The following is a 20,264-nucleotide window of genomic DNA, read 5'->3' on the forward strand; positions in this document are numbered from 1 at the left end:
CAACAAAAACAAGCCACCACAATGAGAAGCCCGTGCACCACAACGAAGAGTAGCCCCTGCTCACCACAACTAGAGAAAGCCCACACGCAGCAATGGAGACCCAACGCAGCCAAAAATAAATATACAAATTAAAAAATAAAAATTACAAAAATAAAAAAAGGACCAATGTTGAACACTAGAGATCACAGTTGTGTATAGGACAGGCAAAGAAGAAAAGACGTGTAAGGAACACTAGAAAGAATGGTCAAGAAATAGAAGGAAATTCACGAGTGTGTTGTCAAGGGGGAAAAAGCATTTTAAAGAAGACGACAAAGGTGCCAAAGATAAGGATAAAGTTTATAACAAAGAGACTGGAGGTGACCAGGATAAGGGGTTTCAAGTGACAGAGTGTGAAGAGGTGAGAAATGTGGAAGTAGGGCCAGGAAAGTGTAGACCAAACTTTTAAGGTGCTTGTTCATGAACTTGAGGAGAGAGGGCTGCAACCAGAGAGGAATGTGGAGTGAAGGGTGGGTTGAAGGTTTTTTAGTATGGGAGAGACTTGAGCATATCTGATGGGGAAAAGTCAGTAGAACAAGAGAAGTTGGAGGAGAGAAGGGATCATTGATGGAGCAAGTTCCCTGAGGGCTTCATTCAGCCCATCTTGACTTCAATTTGATTTCTGACAATTCAGTTTTTGCATATAAACTCACTGACACTTAACTTGCTCACTCGGAAAAACAGGGCAATGTACAATAATACATCCCTCACGGAAGCACAAGCAGTTTAACCACTAACTATAAGAAACTTTTAAAAGGCAATTTGCTCAGCATGTGGACTTGAACTTGATTTAAAAAAACAAAACAAAACAAAACAAAAAAACCCACGATGAGAATTGCAGTTGCCAAAGCAGAAGGAAGCTGACCTATGAAGGCGTCTACAGGAGACTTAGCCTGTGTGTAGCTCAGCAGACCTAATTCTAGTCCTCAGAAAAGATGCATTCTGGTTCAAAATAACAGACTGACCACTGTGTTTATCTCCTCTTCCTTCCAAACTCCTTTTAATAATGACAGTGAAAGAACAGCAGATGAAAGATTTCCACAGAGTCTGGAAGAGAAAGAGACTTCTCCAAAGTAACTCACTAAGCGGAAGGAGAGCCGTGCCGGCAGGGGGGAGCGCCAACACCCACACACACACAGCCTCAGCGTGTCTGCACGCAGAAGCACCGGCTCTGAAAAAGGTACGGGCGGGACGCTAAGGGGCCTAGTTAAAAGTTGGCATCGGGAGCAACTGGACCCAGAGGTTCCTCCCAGAGCCTGAGCATGTATGACACTCCTCTCCGAACAGACCAGAGATTTTCTTCTCTGGGGGACCTCAAGCAGAGAGGCCGTGGGCTGAGGACACATTGCACAATGGAGGGCTGGGATCGGCACAGAACTGAGCACAGGAGGGTTATATATGTGAACACTGAACTGAACGGGCCTCAGCTCCCTGTGCTCTGTACTGCTCCCAAAACAGATACTAGCTTCCCCCTCTTACTCCTCACCCCAACAGGGAGAATGGAAGCAGCTACTAAGGAGAAACTGACTATCTCCAGAGAGGATTTTCTGATACTGACATTTGGAAGCTTCCCAACAAAAAGGCTGCCTTATCACCAGCTGATGAGGCCCATTCATACCACCAGCCTTCTGATCAGTGTTTCATAGCTTTGCTCTTAACATCAAACAAGGCTCAAAGAAATTTGAAGAAAGCTTCCTCCATGAAGGAGAAAGTTGAAACAAACCAAAAGGAAAAAGGAACCCAAAGAAGATGGAAAGAGGAAAATTAATTTTTAATGTAATTAATATCTTCATAGAATAAGAAAAGATTGAACTTATGAAGCAAGAAAGGCTTTATTTTTAAAAAGGAATAATCAGAGAGCAAGAAGGGTATCTTCAACATTGAAAACATAAGAGATATTAAATATGCGATAGAAAGGCTAAAACTAAAATGCCAAAAAGTCTCACAGAAAGTAGAACAAAACAATAGAGATGAAAACCAGGAAAGAAAAGATAAGAAAAAAATAGATGATTAATCTAACATCCTCGAATAGAAAAAGCAGAGGCAAGAAAATTCCCAGAATAGGAGAGAAATCTCAAGATGAATGGGATAACCAAAAGATTCTAAAAGTTTCCAGAAAGGAACAAAAACAACCTCCCCCCAAAAAGGTCATACACACTGAAATGCTACTCTGGATGGCATAGGACTCCCAACACTGGCTACTAGAAGAGAGTGCAGCAATGTCTTCAAATTTCTGAGGTAAAATTACTTTCATCCTACACCTAGTCAAATGATCAAGTTGGAGGGCAAAATAAAAACACCTTCAGACTCGAAATATGTACCACCAACTCATTCTTCTTAAGAAGCTACTATATGGGCTTCTCTGGTGGAGCAGTGGTTGAGAGTCCGCCTGCCGATGCAGGGGACACAGGTTCATGCCCCGGTCCGGGAGGATCCCACATGCCGCGGAGTGGCTGGGCCCGTGAGCCATGGCCGCTGAGCCTGCGTGTCCGGAACCTGTGCTCCGCAACAGGAGAGGCCACAACAGTGAGAGGCCCGCGTACCGCAAAAAGGAAAAAAAAATAAAAAAATAAAAAATAAATTTAAAAAAAGAAGGTACTATATAATGTGTTTCAGCAAAATAAGGAAATCAGTCTGGAAAGAGAAACAAGTGGCTTTCCAGAAACAGGAAAACCAGCACAGGAAAGTGGCAGAGGGAAATCGGAAGACAAGAGTTGTGTACCAGATCCAACTGAACAGCAGAGGGGGAAAAAATTAGAGATTGTTCACATTTGATAGATACATAGATACACAGACAAGCATTTGATAGATCTGTTGGAGCATTTGGGGAAAATATAATAGCTACATAGAAAACTAAGCAAATAAAGATGGAGCAATTGTTAACTGCAGGGGAAAAAAAATCAAAATTTGTTCAAGAAATGTCATCATGGAATACTACTTGACTTAGCAGCGAACAAAAATTACAATCTAGCTTTTTAGGGAGAACAGGGGGAGAAGGAAGTTGGTAGAGGGGAGTGTAAGAGCTAAATCCCTATCTATAACAATGAAAATAAATGTCTGATATGCAAATCAAGAAGTAGTACTGCAACAGAGAAGAACAAACCTGACTCCATTTTGAATCTATTCCTTTAGCTCTAACCTTTGTACTCTGTTGCCTGTGCTTAGTCATGCTGGCTGTGCACCTTTCGTAAAGGAACGTTGCCTATGGCCTGAAATACACAGGAGAGCCCATTCTCAAGGCTCTGATCTTTAAAGGCGTAAGACTTTTCCATTCATATAGAGATAAAAAGTTGCAGAACAGAGAATAACATTTGTCTTGTTAGTGGTTTATAAGAACACAGTGACCAGATGTACATGGACAGCTGCAAGAACAAAGGATTCCAGCACCAAGAAGTTTGCAACAACCAACCACACCCTCTCCCCTCTTAGTATAAAAGAGGCCTGAATTCTAACTCAGGTAAAATGGTTCTTTGGGACGCTAATCCACCATCTTCTCAGTCTGCTGGCTTTCTGAATAAAGTCGCTATTCCCTGCCCCAACACCTCATCTCTAGATTTACTGGCCTGTCATGCAGCGAGCAGTACAAACTTGGACTCAATAACAGTATAAGCAAAATATTTAGAAACACGGAGACAAATAATAGAACAAACAGGTAAAAGAATGGTAAGGAACTACCTCTAGGGAGCAGGTCTCAGTTGGGGGCAGGGTGGGGCGGAGCAATAGAGTTTTTCATTGAGAACAGCTACAATAGTAGCTAACATTTACTGAATATTTACTATTTTCCAGGCATTATTCTAGGTGTTTTACATGTATTAGCCTAAAATTCTCTCAACAACTTTATGAGCTATGTAGTACCTCTATTATTATTATTATTATCGTTCCTATTTCACAGATTTAGGAAACTGAGGTACAAAGAAAGTAAGTAACTTCCCCAAGATTACATAACTAGGAAATGTGAGGAGCCAGGATTCAAAACTAGGCAGTTTAGCTCCTGAGCTGGCCCCTCTTAGTTGCTATGTTATACTGGCTACTGATTTGTTTTTCAAACTTCAGGTTTCGACCCATTAGTGGATTCTAAAATCAAAGTACTGGATTATGACAACATCCAATAAAGTACCCAACTGGTAAGGTATGACTGACTATAATTTATCTTTCTGTGAGGATTATGAAGATTTTAACAGAATTCCAATCAACTGAAAACTGACAATAAATCCATATTTACAAATAATTCATGTCTTTTAAAAAATAAATATTATTATTCCAAGCCCAGCATTTACATAGTGCAGCATCCCTATAGAGAGGTCATTCCATTGGCTCAGTCTGGCTGCTTGAATATAGGGAACAGCCTCTAGTTAATTAACCCTTTAACAGCTTTCATACATTTGACACTCCTATTATGGAGTGTCCATAGGTTAATATTTGTCAATATTGATATTCTTTTTTTTTTTTTTTTTTTTGCGGTATGCGGGCCTCTCACTGCTGTGGCCTCCCCCATTGCGGAGCACAGGCTCCGGACGCGCAGGCTCCGGACGCGCAGGCTCAGCGGCCATGGCCCACGGGCCCAGCCGCTCCGCGGCATATGGGATCCTCCCAGACCGGGGCACGAACCCGTATCCCCTGCATCGGCAGGCGGATTCTGAACCACTTGCGCCACCAGGGAGGCCCAATATTGATATTCTTAATTGTCCAATTGCAACAATATTTGTTTTTTTTTTTTTTTTTTTTTTTTTCCTTGTGGTACGCGGGCCTCTCACTGCTGTGGCCTCTCCCGCTGTGGAGCACAGTCTCCGGACGCACAGGCCCAGCGGCCATGGCCCACGGGCCCAGCCGCTCCACGGCATGTGGGATCCTCCCGGACCGGGGCACGAACCCGTGTCCCCTGCATCGGCAGGCGGACTCCCAACCACTGCGCCACCAGGGAAGCCCAACAATATTTGTTTTAAAATGCACTCTCATTTGTAACTTATTTTGAAAATAAAGGAAGTGTTCACTTAAACTTAATTCAAAAGAAAAGCAATAGATTTCTTTTCCCAATCTAAAAGTATTTAGCAAGCTTAGTAAAAGACCCTGCTTAAGAAGTGAATGCAAAGTTTTACTGAAAAAATTATTAGTATTATTATTGAAGACAGACAAAATATGCAAAAAAAAAAACCCTTTAAACCCATTCTCACCTGTGCCATCGATCTTTTGTTTACAAATCATGTCTTTTGTTGTATCTGAAAAAAAGATAGCCTTCTCCTGGGCATCAAAATCAATCCCAACAAAGACGGAAGCACCTCCTGTCACTGGAAGGATGACATCTGCCTGGTGAGAGAGGGTGAGCGGGATGCCACGAACAGCCACATCAGATGAAAAGAACAGAAATCGCTCAGCAGCTGTAGAAAGAGGGACACACACAGTCAGCCACAGCATAGTTCTTGCCTTCTCCCAATTCCAAAGAAATTACTTATACACCCATAAAGCACATGTTATAATTCTGAAATGTCATTCTGAAATAAACATTAAAAAAAATCTGTAGAAAACATAGTTGGAAATAATGGAAAGAAGGGAAGAAAATACTGTGAAGGCAAAACAATCTTGAATTGAAGTATTACAATCTTACTTCTCCCTGAGAAATTTATCCTTAAGATTTATTTATATAAAACTTGGTGTCCCAACAAGATCCTTTTTGACCCACCTCCTAGAGAAATGGAAATAAAAACAAAAATAAACAAATGGGACCGAATGAAACTTAAAAGCTTTTGCACAGCAAAGGAAACCATAAACAAGACGAAAAGACAACGCTCAGAATAGGAAAAAATATTTGCAAATGAATCAACTGACAAAGGATTAACATCCAAAATATACAAGCAGCTCATGCAGCTCAATATCAAAAAAACAAACAACCCAATCCAAAAATGGGCAGAAGACCTAAATAGACATTTCGCCAAAGAAGATATACAGATTGCCAACAAACACATGAAAGGATGCTCAACATCACTAATTATTAGAGAAATGCAAATCAAAACTACAATGATGTATCACCTCACACCAGTCAGAATGGTCATCATCAAAAAGCCTACAAACAACAAATGCTGGAGAGGGTGTGAAGAAAAGGGAACCCTCTTGCACTGTTGGTGGGAATGTAAATTGATACAGCCACTATGGAGAACAGTATGGAGGTTCCTTAAAAAACTAAAAACAGACCTACCATATGACCCAGCAATCCCACTAGTGGGCCTATACCCTGAGAAAACCATAATTCAGAAAGAGTCATGTACCACAATGTTCATTGCAGCACTATTTACAATAGCCAGGACATGGAAGCAACCTAAGTGTCCATCGACAGATGAATGGATAAAGAATATGTGGCATATATATACAATGGAATATTACTCAGCCATAAAAAGAAACAAAATTGAGTTATTTGTAGTAAGGTGGATGGACCTAGAATCTGTCATACAGAGTGAGATAAGGCAGAAAGAGAAAAACAAATACCGTATGCTAAAAAATGGTTCTGAAGAACCTAGGGGCAGGACAGGAATAAAGACGCAGACATAGAGAATGGACTTAAGGACACGGGGAGGGGGAAGGGTAAGCTGGGATGAAGTGAGAGAGTGGCATTGACATATATACACTACCAAATGTAAAATAGATAGCTAGTGGGAAGCAGCCGCATAACACAGGGAGATCAGCTCGGTGTTTTGTGATCACCTAGAGGGGTGGGATAGGGAGGGTGGGAGGAAGACACAAGAGGGAAGGGATATGGGGATATATATATACGTATAGCTGATTCACTTTGTTATACAACAGCAACTAACACAACAATGTAAAGCAATTATACTCCAATAAAGATGTTTAAAAAAAAATTAAATAAATAAATAAATGCTGGAGAGGGTGTGGAGAAAAGGCAACCCTCTTACACTGTTGGTGGAAATGTAACTTGATACAGCCACTATGGAGAACAGTATGGAGGTTCCTTAAGAAACTAAAAATAGAACTATCATATGACCCAGCAATCCCACTACTGGGCATATACCCTGAGAAAACCATAATTCAAAAAGAGTCATGTACCACAATGTTCATTGCAGCACTATTTACAATAGCCAGGACATGGAAGCAACCTAAGTGTCCATCGACAGATAAATGGATAAAGAAGATGTGGCACATATATACAATGGAATATTACTCAGCCATAAAAAGAAACAAAATTTAGTTATTTGTAGTGAGGTGGATGGACCTAGAGTCTGTCATACAGAGTGAAGTAAGTCAGAAAGAGAAAAACAAATACCGTATGCTAACACATATATATGGAATCTAAAAAAAAAAAAAAAAAAACAACGGTGATGAAGAACCTAGGGGCACGATGGGAATAAAGATGCAGACCTACTAGAGAATGGACTTGGGGATACGGGGAGGGGGAAGGGTAAGCTGGGACAAAGTGAGAGAATGGCATGGACATATATACACTACCAAACGTAAAATAGATAGCTAGCAGGAAGCAGCCGCATAGCACAGGGAGATCAGCTCGGTGCTCTGTGACCACCTAGAGGGGTGGGATAGGGAGGGTGGGAGGGAGGGAGACGCAAGAGGGAGGAGATATGGGGATATATGCATATGTATAGCTGATTTACTTTGTTATAAAGCAGAAACCAACACACCATTGTAAAGCAATTATACTCCAATAAAGATGTTAAAAAAATTAAAAATTAAAAAGAGACAGAGATTTCAGGAAGGAAATAAAGGGAAAGTGGAGCCCAAGGAAACCCTAGATGTGTCCCAAAGGACAGAAATTTACATCTTCAAACACAGCTCTTTGTACAAAGGGAAAGGTGTCTACCAAGGAAGATGCCCGTGGGCTACCAAAAGCTTATTTGCTGTGAAGAAGTGCTACAGGGAACTGGCCCAGTCCAAGAGCAGCACATACCCCTGTGCTGTCAGAAAGACAGTCCAAACCCGATTTCTTACCAACGCAGTGGTAGTCATCCATATCCGGAATGTAGCCGAGCCTACACTTGCAACGGTAGCCCAAACCACCATTAAATGTTCTGTGGCTGAGGACACAGATGTGTTGACAGCCCCCATTGTTATCTGCACATGGATTGCTAGCTGGAGGGAAAAATGCACATGGTTAAATCTCAATTAGAAATGCATATTTATCCAAGACATGCGAAGCCATGTTGAGACCTGTGGGTGAAATGGGTTTGAAACTCCTTGGAGACATCATTACGTGTTGCTACTGAATACATCCACATTTAGCTGCTCCCCATGTCATCGTTGCTCTTGAATCTACTCTGAAACTGATGGTGGCAAAAAAAAAAAAAAAAGCCAAGATTCCTGCAACTGGATAACCTTGGGGGTTCTTTTCCCCCCATAACTGTAACAGATTCTGTCTGCTAGCCTCAGTGACTAAAATATAACTGCCCCCCAAGTAACCTTAGTATTATTTTTTACCATTCAAAAAATAGAGTAAATAACTATAACTCACTGGATGCTTATTTTGTAGGACAACTTAACAATCAATGCCTCTAAGAGGTAAATATTATCACAATTTTACAGAAAAGGAAACCAAAGTTCCAAAAGGTGAGACAACTTGCTCAAGATTATTCAGTGGTCAAATAGCTAAACTAGAATTCAAATCCAGATCTCATTCCAAAACCCTACATGTCTGAAACACAAACCAGTTTACACTTCCAAAAACCACTCTCAAAGCAGTGACATCAGGAAGTTCACCGTACACAAGGCTGTCAGAGCTAAAAATGTCTGCTTTTGAAATTGTCTTCTTAGCCTTTGACTTATTCTTTAAAATAGTCTCTTCACCTTCTCGGGTAGATTAATTTTGAGAAACACAGGCAGGTATAATTCTGAAGCAAATAATAGAAATAACTTAGATAATAAAACTGGGTAATATTTTTGGTCAAGGGCAGGTGTGAATTTAGTAGCTCATGAACTGATTATTCCAAATAGGTATTTTCTAATACAGTACAGGTACAGTGTATATTTTCCAATGAAGTATTTGTTTCCTAGGATGACTACATTGAAGGGTAGTCATCTGAATCTATCAGTTTAATGGTTGGTTGGTTTGAGTTTTTTTAATCAACCTAATTACTTTATAGTCTTTATCCATCCTAGCCACTTATCACTTAGCATTACAGTTTTAAAGTGAAATCTGTCTTTCTCTGAATTACTATTCACTGATATTAAGCTTTCTTCCGATGTAGTCTAGTTCATTGTGTTTCTTTTCTTTGATGCATGAGCAAATACAGAAGAGAGCTGTATACACAGTCTAAACAGTCATGTCAATTTAAAACCTTGGAACAAATAAAACTTACTGTAAAATAACATAAGTAACATAAGTACTATAAAATAACATTCAGTGTCTGAATCAAAATATTTTTTTTCTTTGATAAGTGACCAGCCTGAGAGATAACCAAACCCAGCTGACCTATGACAGACCCAATGCAAACCAAATAACAGGTGTCATAAATATAAAACAGAGAAGAAGGAAAAAAATAGCTGTCACTACCTAAAATGACCACTTAGCATGTCATTTTCTTCTTCTGGGCCTCAGTTTCCTTGACTGCAATATTAGAGGGTTGAATTGGGAGATTCCTCCCGTAGAATAAGGATGGGTATTTTAGTTTGGTTTGTTTGCTGCTCTTTCTCCAGCCTGTAGACAGGATCTGGTATACTGCAGGTGCCGATAAATATCTGTTAAATACACCTCTAAGTTCTTTGTAGATTGGGCATTTTAACTCTGAAATACATCAAGTTCTCCAGAATGCCAAAGCCAATTTCAGAGGGTTGAACTCTCTAGATAATCCATCATATATCTGAGAATGTCACCCAAATCTCATGAGAACTTTGAGAAAACCTTTCTACCAAGGCCAGTACCAAGCATGGTTTTCCACTGCTGAGGGGCCTACCATAGGGCTGCCTGAGGGCATGGTAAACAGTCACTCCAAAAGGCCTCAGGGAAGACCGGTAGTACAGTTGTGGGTCAGTCTCCTTGAACTTGTTTGCCTTCATTACAGCCATCTTTGTCCAATCGGTAAAGAACACATGATCTTCAAACAAGCTTATTGCAAAGGGATGAGGAATGTTCGAGCCTCCATGAATTACTGTCTTCCTGTTACAAAAGATATATACCATACAATTTTGATTAAAGGTGGAATTAGTTCCAAAAAAACAAAAGGTGGAATTAGTTCACATAAATGCTTAAAAAGCTAAAACATTTCTTGCTACAAATATAGAATATATAGTCAAGATACACTTTAAGATGCAGGTGTATTTCTGTCTGTACTCGCTAGAAGGATTTTCCTATTGTCTCTTCGAAAAGAGCCTTGGCACTTAAATTCCAGTCTCTGTCCTCGCTTGTTCTAGATCTTTTGAAAAATTACTGTTTTCCCACGTGATCTTCATTCTTTTAAGGTTGCTCCACATATAAAAGGTCTAAGATGTGAAATATCATTTTGAAATTTGTAGGGGAAAGAGTGTAACAAGGGACTGGAAGTCTGGTAGACAACTTCAACACTTACTCCACGCTGCACCACTGACCGTTTCTCAGCAATTAGGGAGCAAGACAGTGAGCTGGAGAATTCAACCCACCGCAAACACACAGACTCATTCCTGATGTCACTCTAGGGAGGGGAAAAAGCAGGGCTACCACTGGTATACCTCTGCTTTGACGAAACCGTCAGCTGAGCATATTTGTAGTGGAGGCAGAGTGCCCAGAGCCACTGAAATGGAAGACAACACAGGTACGAGGTGCTAGGCAAGGGGACAGCACTGCTGCCATGACTGCATCTACAGAAGCAGTAATTCACTGAGGCCACATAAGTAAAGTGAGGTAGAGGATGGTACGTGAAAGAAACCTCTTTTCTTTTGGCATAGGAGAAAGACCTCAAAGAAAAATCTCAGCAGCCCTGAAAAACTAAAGAACACAATAGAGCTTTAAGAAAAGACTTGAAGATACTAACACTGGGAATCACACTGCACGCGAAAAAAACAAAGAAACCCAAGATGGCAAGTGAGTGCAAACTTTGAAACACTCAATAGTGACATGGTACATTAAAATTAATGGGGTTTTTTTTCATTTAGCAAATTCCAGAAGTCTAGAAGACTTCCCTGGTGGCACAGTGGTTGCGAGTCCGCCTGCCGATGAAGGGGACATGGGTTCGAGCCCTGGTCCGGGAAGATCCCACATGCCGTGGAGCGGCTGGGCCCATGAGCCATGGCCGCTGAGCCTGCATGCCCGGAGCCTGTGCTCCGCAACAGGAGAGTCCACAACAGTGAGAGGCCCGTGTACCGCGAAAAAAAAAAGAATCCGCCTGCCAATGCAGGGGACACGGGTTCGATCCCTGGTGCAGGAAGATCCCACATGCCACGAAGCAACTGAGCCCATGTGCCACAACTGCTGAGCCTGTGTGCCACAACTACTGAAGCCCACAAGCCTAGAGCCCGTGCTCTGCAACAAGAGAAGCCACCGCAATGAGAAGTCCACGAACCACAACAAAGAAGTAGTCCCTGCTCGCCACAACTAGAGAAAGCCCACACGCAGCAATGAAGACACAAAGCAGCCAAAAAAAATAATAATAATAATAATAATAATAAATTCCATAAATCTAAATGCCACCTGCTGGTAAAGCAAGAGGCAATGACTTCATGATTTTAGCCATACTTGTGAGTTTTAGTATCTCCTCCATGTTTCTCCACAGCCAGTAAACACTCGAATCTTTCTGAAATTCCATTGATTTTTATGTTTTTCTTTAACCATAGCATAAAAATATTTAGACTATAAAATTAATGTCAAAACAACCATGAGGGCTTCCCTGGTGGCGCAGTGGTTGAGAGTCCACCTGCTGATGCAGGGGACACAGGTTCGTGCCCCGGTCTGGGAGGATCCCACATGCCGTGGAGCGGCTGGGCCCGTGAGCCATGGCCGCTGAGCCTGCGTGTCCAGAGCCTGTGCTCCGCAACGGGAGAAGCCACAACAGTGAGAGGCCCGCGTACCGCAACAACAACAACAAAAACAAAAAACAAAAAAAAAACCGTGAAAGTGAAAAAAAATTAGGCAATTTCTCAGTTGTTTTTATATGACTTATATGATTATTTTTTCATTAAATTAATTCCTATCCTCACTATGGGAACCAGTTTCAGTGACAATACGTCATAGCCTTAATACCCAATCACTTCATTTAACCAAGTAGAGATTGTTCTAAGAATATAAAATCCAGTGGCAAACTGTGATACCATCCTTACAAAATAGAGATAAAGGAGAAACCAAAACTAGAATATTCTTTTCATTGAGAAAACAATAAAATCATGTCATTTGGAAAAATCAAACTGACTAAAGTAATTTTTCTTGGTCAAAATTTAAAGACCATGTTTTAACCAGTTTTTGAAAATACCAAAAGAAGAGAATCTAAAATAGGTAACAATTTAATTAATTTATAGTGAGCTCTAATCCAACTAAGATGAAGGAAAAAGGTATGCCATACTCTGCATTCAAATATTGTTTAAATGTCTTTGAAGTATATCAGGTAAAGTCAGAACTTCTCATTAAGATTTGTAATATATATATATAAGAGCAGTATAAAACCCAATTAATTCTCACCAGATAATATTACAAATAATAATAAAACTTATTTACTGCAGGGAAGATAGAAAGCTAAAAGATAAAGTGATCTTTGCAAGCAAACCATAAGGGACCCAGACAAATAAATGGACTTGGAAGTTAATGAAAATAATGTGCTTCATCTGGGAGTGAGAGAGGGCTTGGAGAAGAGAAGTCAAAGAACAAATGCTATAGGTAATATTTAATGAGTGTTAATATGGAACACAAGCTAAAACTCAGAGCAGGTCACAAAGTGCAATGTCAACACAAAGATCATTCAAGTTATGTCAACCAACAAAGCAATCTTTTAATTCTAGTCCTTCAGTTTCTCTCTCCATAAATGTTATGTATTTCCCCAAAACTTACAAAGATATAAAAAAAAATACTTCTTACCTTTGAATTCCATCATAAGTTACAGTCTCAATGTAATCAAACCGGGAGTCAACCCAGTAAACACGCTTTGATACCAAATCCAAGGTTATCCCAGCAGGCCATCCCAGCTTTCTTGTCACCAAGTCTTTACGGTTGGAGCCATCCATGAAAGCCCTTTCTATCTTAGGTGTCCCAGAAAAGCTCTGCCAGTCTGAGAAAAATAAATAACTACAAAAGAAAACCAAAAGATGAAAGAATCAATTATTTTACAAGTTTACCTAGAAAATATTTTTTGAGATTGTATGTTTGGATCAATGGAAATTTCCTCTAGCTGATTAGAGAACCATGGGGGTTTAAAACAATAGAGAAATTTTAAAGTATTAAAAATCAGAAACTGTGAGGGCCAATCAGGAGAGTGAACAACTCCAAATAACAACTATTAAAATACACTAACTGGCAGGCAAAAAAAAAAAAAGCATATCTACCTTTTTAACTTCTTAATATTCTCCCCTGATCCCTGGCTCCATCCTTCACTTCTCTTTTTTACAGCCAGCAAAAAGGCTGTAAAAAAGAAAAAACTATCAAGCCATTTCCCTCCTTAATTCCTCATTCTAAGGCAGAGTCTAGAGAACATATACATCATTTTCAAGGAAGGACAGCTGAAATCATGAAATAGAAATGAATAATCACCATTCACCAACACTTAAGCAGCCTCAAGTTCATCCAAGGCTCCTAAGACCCAACTGTGAAAATCTAGGAGAAAGCTAGTCTCCCATAACTGGTCTCAAATGTGAAGGTCAGGAAAATTTTAATTTACACCTGGAGAAAAGTAAGCATTATCACTCTTGCTGGATTGATTCACAGTTGAACAACTTGTAATGAGGTGTTAACACTGACATCTCAACCCCAGTCTCTAACAAGAAATCACTAAAAGGGGTAGATCTGATAGGGGATAGAGTAGGGTAATCAAATAGTCAGCTTAGAAACCCCATTAGGGGACTGTAGATAGAGAGGGAACTTTAGGGGGCTTTGGGAGACCACAGTAAGTTAATGATCACTCAAGAAAGTAATGGAAAAATCCTGAGACAATGTGGGCTTGCTTGACTTCATAAAGCAGAGCAAGTCGCTTAGCATCAAAGCCACACTGGCTTGCTTAACAACAAAACCAAGCCAACTTGCTTACCAACAAAACCATGCAACAGAAGCATGAGACATGCCCCCAAACAATAAAACAACAGTGGAAAATAAGGTCTACAATCTGCCCAGTGATGTCAACAAGTTAATGACCCCTAGGACATTCTCTTTGCACACACACAAAAAACAATAACTTATGGAAAGGTGATATTTCAAAGTGAAAGACCCTCACTGTACTGAGACCTGAAATAATTTCTCCATAGTGCCGTGACAGTCCCGGAGACACCATATAGGTTCAAAAACTCCCCCGTCCAACGTATAGGAGGAGTTAATGATGGAAGACTCAAAGAATAAAAAAGAAGGTGGTCTTCTCCCCCTCTCCTCTCTTCCTTTGATTATAAAAATGTAACCCGCTAAGTACTCGGGGCAACACAACACTCACCTGCCCGCTTGTAAGCCTCACAAGCATCCTATTCTAATAAATCACTTCTTATCTATCACTTTGCCTCTCGCTGAATTCTCGCTGCACTAAGACATAAAGAATATTCAGAGCCCCTCGCAACGCCACCTAGTGGTTTCAGATCTATCCCCTCTTTAAAACAACTTTACAACTTACGTTAGAGTGATCATGTTAATAATGGTTTAGTTGTGACAATACTATTCGAGTCAGAAAACAGAATCCAATTTCTCAGCCAGGAGAATGTGGCAAACAATAAGAATAAAATTCATACCCCCAAAATATCACATATTTTTAGGACACCAGTAGGTGTGTTTGGACTGCATATCCTCAAATTGGATTATATTTAGCCAACTCCTTTAAAGCTTCTATGAAAAGAGATATGAAATAAACATGGATTCTAGAGTACAGAACCTAAAAGAAGTCAGGATTAACCTTCAATTATGCCAATGGATGTTTTGTTCACAGGGGGAGAAATAAAACTCCAAAAATGCTGGAATCAGTATGTTTTCACATAACTTACCCAACAGTTGGGTCCACGGCAATTCCTCTAGGATGTCCCAAATGTTCACTTATAATGGTAATCCGTTGGCTTCCATCCAAATTTACCATATCTATGCAGTTGACATTGGTCTCTACAACATAAAGTTTATTATTTACCCAGTCCACAGCCAGATTCTCTGGGTCTTCAACAGAAACATTGAGAACTTCTTGGATATCTAAACCATTAATGTCAACTGAAAAAACCTGAAAGAAAAACCAAAATTATTACACTTCTTAAGCATAATTCATTGGGAGCAGTTTTCCTATACTTCATTCCAGGGACCTATCTTTGTTGCACAAATCAGTCATTTGGATTTAAAAAAAAAAAGAATTCATATATGGCCTTTCTTATGTTGACGTAGGTTCCTCTATGCCCATTTTCTGGAGTTTTTATCATAAATGGGTGTTGAATTTTGTCAAAAGCTTTTTCTGCATCTATTGAGATGATCATATGGTTTTTATTCTTCAATTTGTTAATATGGTGTATCACATGGATTGATTTGCGTATATTGAAGAATCCTTGCATTCCTGGGATAAACCCCACTTGATCATGGTGTATAATCCTTTTAATGTGTTGTTGGATTCTGTTTGCTAGTATTTTGTTCAGGATTTTTGCATCTATGTTCATCAGTGATATTGGTCTGTAATTTTCTTTTTGTGTGATGTCTTTTTCTGGTTTTGGTATCAGGGTGATCATGGCTTCATAGAATGAATGAGTGTTTCTCCCTCTGCAATTTTTTGGAAAAGTTTGAGATGGATCAGTGTTAGCTCTTCTCTAAATGCTTGATAGAATTCGCCTGTGAAGCCATCTGGTCCTGGGCTTTTGTTTGTTGGAAGATTTTTAATTATGGTTTCAATTTCATTACCTGTGATAGGTCTGTTTATATTTTCTAATTCTTCCTGGTTCAGTCTTGGAAAATTGTACCTTTCCAAGAATTTGTCCATTTCTTTGTGGTTGTCCATTTTACTGGCATATAGTTGTTTGTAGTAGTCTCTTATAATCCTTCGTATTTCTGTGGTGTCAGTTGTGATTTCTCCTTTTTCATTTCTAATTTTATTGATTTGCGTCCTCTCCCTTTCTTCCTTAATGAGTCTGGCTAAGGGTTTATCACTTTTGCTTATCTTCTCAAAGAACCAGCTTTTAGTTTTATTGATCTTTGCTATTGTTGTCTTCGTTTCTATTTATTTCTGCTCTGATATTTATGATTTCTTTCCTTCTACTGACTTTGGGTTTTGTTTGTTCTTCTTTCTCTAGTTGTTTTAAGTGTAGGGTTAGATTGTTTATTTGAGATTTTTCTTGTTTCTTGAGGTGAGATTAAATTGCTATAAGCTTTCTCCTTAGAACTGCTTTTGCTGCATCAAATAGGTTTTGGATCGTCGTGTTTTCATTGTCATTTGTTTCTATTTTTTTTTTATTTCTTCTTTGATTTCTTCAGTGATCTCTTGGTTATTTAGTAACACACTGTTTAGCCTCCACGTATTTGTGTTTTTTACAGTTTTTTTCCTGTAATTGATTTCCAATCTCATAGCGCTGTGGTCAGAAAAGATGCTTGATACAATTTCAATTTTCTTAAATTTTCCGAGGCTTGATTTGTGACCCAAGATGTAATCTATCCTGGAGAATGTTCCATGTGCACTTGAGAAGAAAGTGTATTCTTCCACTTTTAGGTGGAATGTTCTAAAAATATCAGTTAAATCTATCTGGTCTATTGTATCATTTAAAGCTTGTGTTTCCTTATTTATTTTCTGTTTGGATGATCTGTCCATTGGTGTAAGTGGGGTGTTAAAGTCCCCTACTATTATTGTGTTACTGTCCATTTTCCCTTTCATGGTTGTTAGCATTTGCCTTATGTATTGAGGTGTTCCTATGTTGGGTGCATAAACATTTATAATTGTTATATCTTCTTCTTGGATTGATCCTTTGATCATTATGTAGTGTCCCTCCTTATGTCTTGTAACAGTCTTTATTTTAAAGTCTGTTTTATCTGATATGAGTATTGTTAATCCAGCTTTCTTTTGATTTCCATTTGCATGGAATATCTTTTTCCAACCCTTCACTTTCAGTCTGTATGTGTCCCTAGGTCTGAAGTGGGTCTGTTGTAGACAGCATACATATGGGTCTTGTTTTTGTATCCATTCAGCCAGTCTGTGGAGCTCAATATCAAAAAAACAAACAATCCAATTTAAAAATGGGTGGGGGCTTCCCTGGTGGTGCAGCGGTTGAGAGTCTGCCTGCCGATGCAGGGGACACAGGTTCGTGCCCCAGTCCAGGAAGATCCCACATACCGCGGAGCAGCTGGGCCTGTGAGCCATGGCTGCTGAGCCTGAGTGTCCGGAGCCTGTGCTCCACAACGGGAGAGGCCACAACAGTGAAAGGCCCGCGTACCACAAAAAATAAATAAATAAATAAAATTTAAAATAAATAAATAAATAAAAATGGGTGGAAGACCAAATAGACATTTCACCAAGGAAGACACACAGACGGCCAAGAGGCACATGAAAAGATGCTCAACATCACTAATTATTAGAGAAATGCAAATCAAAACTGCAATGAGGTATCACCTCACGCCAGTCAAAATGGCCATTATCAAAAAAGCTAGAAACAATAAATGCTGGAAAGGGTGTGGTGAAAAGGGAACCCTCCTGCCCTGCTGGTGGGACTGTAAATTGATACAACCACTATGGAAAGCAGTACAGAGGTTCCTTAAGAAACTAAAAATAGAACTACCATATGACCCAGCAATCCCACTACTGGGCATATACCCTGAGAAAACCATAATTCAAAAAGAGACATGCACCATAATGTTCATTGAAGCACTATTTACAATAGCCAGGACATGCAATCAACCTAAATGTCCATCGACAGATGAATGGATAAAGAATATGTGGCATATATATACAATGGAATATTACCCAGCCATAAAAAGAAACAAAATTGAGTTATTTGTAGTGAGATGGATGGACCTAGAGTCTGTCATGCAGAGTGAAGTAAGTCAAAAAGAGAAAAACAAATACTCTATGCTAACACATATATATGGAATCTAAAAAAAAAAAAAACCAAAAAATGGTACTGATGAACCTAGTTGCAGGGCAGGAATAAAGATGTAGACATAGAGAATGGACTTGAGGACACGGGGTGGGAGGGGGAAGCTGGGGCGAAGTGAGAGTGGCATGGACATATATACACTACCGAATATAAAATAGTTAGCTAGTGGGAAGCAGCAGCATAGCACAGGGAGATCAGCTGGGTGCTTTGCGATGACCTAGAGGGGTGAGATAGGGAGGATGGGAGGGAAGCTCAGGACGAGGGGATAGGGGGATATATGTATGCATATGGCTGATTCACTTTGTTGTACAACAGAAACTAACACAGTATTGTGAAGCAATTATACCCAATAAAGATCTATTTTAAAAAAAGAATTCACTGGAGACTTGTTATTTTACATCATGGGTTAGTGGGGGCAGGGAGTTTCTTTAAAAGCATATGAGGCATATATAAAAAGTTGGGTTTACCAAAAAAAGCCTGCATTTCTAATTCTTCGTAGTTAGAGAAAGTTTAATTCAATGTAGATTTCTTGGTGGAGAAGGTGGTAGTGGTTTGTTTTGATTTCTAGCTGTCATGAAATCAGATCTGCTAATAATCCAAAGTCTCAAAATTTTTAGAAATTTTATGCAAATATCAGTTAAATGAATTAAAATTTTATTAATGGTACAAGGAAATGTAAGGGAAGAAATAAAATTCCATAACTCTTTAGGAGTCTCTAAAATTTATGTTTTAACAATCTCCGTTGCATTACTCAAAGTTGAAATCAGATCCATCACACTTTCCAAATAAGAGAGCATAATGAAATTTTGGCTGTTAAACAAAATACTGTCAATATTTGTTACCCAATCCTCAATTACTGTTCCATTTAGAAGATGCAGGTAAAAATCTGATTTTTATCATACAGGAAAGCAGAATACTTTTTACATTTTAAATGATCAAGTTTCAAAAATTACTACCAAATATCTACCCAGTTTTGAAAGAATGTCTACTATTTCTTTTAATTAGGCTTTTGGACTCCATTTCGAATAAAATTAAAAGTTGCTCAAGGCTAATCCATATAATAGAGTGCTTTGTTTAATAGGTCACATGTAATACTATAGCTGTAAAGGGTGCTGATTAACATAAAATATCTCAAGGGCCTTTTTTGTTAGAAAACAAAGGAACTTTCCCCTCTACTCCCCTAAAAATGAAAAGCTATCAACACTTTGTGCTTGGAGTTCTATCAGCTCCCAAGCTACACTCCAGAAATTTCTATTTACCTTATCTTGCACAATGTCAGTCCAAAAGACTCTGTGTAGGTGATAGTGAAAATCCACACCCACAGCCGATCCACGATTTTGAGACTCTACCAGGATCTCAAAGGTGCTTCCATGAATATCACCCCTTAGCAAATCCCGACCATTGGAGAAGATCACAGAGGCCTCACCAACTAAATGTGAAGAAGGAAGGCATTATCAGTCTTTCAAGTGAACAAAGATGACGAAGCAACTTACAACTATGTTTTCTTATTTGGTTTTAAACCTTCTGAGTCACACATATATGTCATTCTATCCATTTTCCAGATGAGCAAATTGAGGCACAAAGGGGCTTAATGAAATGTCCAAAATCACAGTAAGTTAGGAACACAGTCTGCCAAGAACTCGAATGTCCTGATTGCTAGTTCAATGACACTGAGGTATCATCGAGAATCTTTGATGATGTGGGCACCTTACCCCAGGTGCAACCTTAGATTGTGTAAAACACAAAACACATTTTAAGGATTAGTGGGAAACCACTCTGTGAAAAACATGGCAATGATGGATCCAAATTTGCTATACCCGTATACTCGCAAGAATGCAAAATGAAAAAGGTTATTCACTGAGGTCTTGTTTGCAATATCAAAGGGTAAGAAATAATATAAAAGTCCATAAGTAAAGGACTAGTTAAATAAATTATATACAACCAAAAAAATGGATTTTGCCACTATTAAAAAAATACTGTATACCTGAAACACTGGAAATCAACTATATTTCAATTTAAAAATACAACAAAATTTTTTTAAAAATGAAAAAAAGCTGTCTGTGTTGATATGGAAAGCCCTT

At 39.2% G+C, this 20,264-nt stretch overlaps 1 protein-coding gene across 1 annotated transcript in view; it reads right to left on the minus strand.

Annotated features, from left to right (window-relative positions):
* The window catches only part of LRP2 (LDL receptor related protein 2), a 185,814-nt gene that overhangs the window by 111,411 nt on the left and 54,139 nt on the right, over positions 1 to 20,264 (minus strand). Inside the window, exons 13-18 of the mRNA XM_060105959.1 lie at positions 19,443 to 19,612; positions 15,118 to 15,341; positions 13,025 to 13,231; positions 9,942 to 10,144; positions 7,984 to 8,124; positions 5,208 to 5,411 (exon numbers count right to left, since the gene is read on the minus strand). Of these exons, the coding sequence (XP_059961942.1) occupies positions 5,208 to 5,411; positions 7,984 to 8,124; positions 9,942 to 10,144; positions 13,025 to 13,231; positions 15,118 to 15,341; positions 19,443 to 19,612 (1,149 nt within the window). The remainder of the gene's footprint in view (positions 1 to 5,207; positions 5,412 to 7,983; positions 8,125 to 9,941; positions 10,145 to 13,024; positions 13,232 to 15,117; positions 15,342 to 19,442; positions 19,613 to 20,264) is intronic.

This window comes from Mesoplodon densirostris, chromosome 8 (assembly GCF_025265405.1).
Source record: "Mesoplodon densirostris isolate mMesDen1 chromosome 8, mMesDen1 primary haplotype, whole genome shotgun sequence".
Lineage (NCBI taxonomy): Eukaryota > Metazoa > Chordata > Mammalia > Artiodactyla > Ziphiidae > Mesoplodon > Mesoplodon densirostris.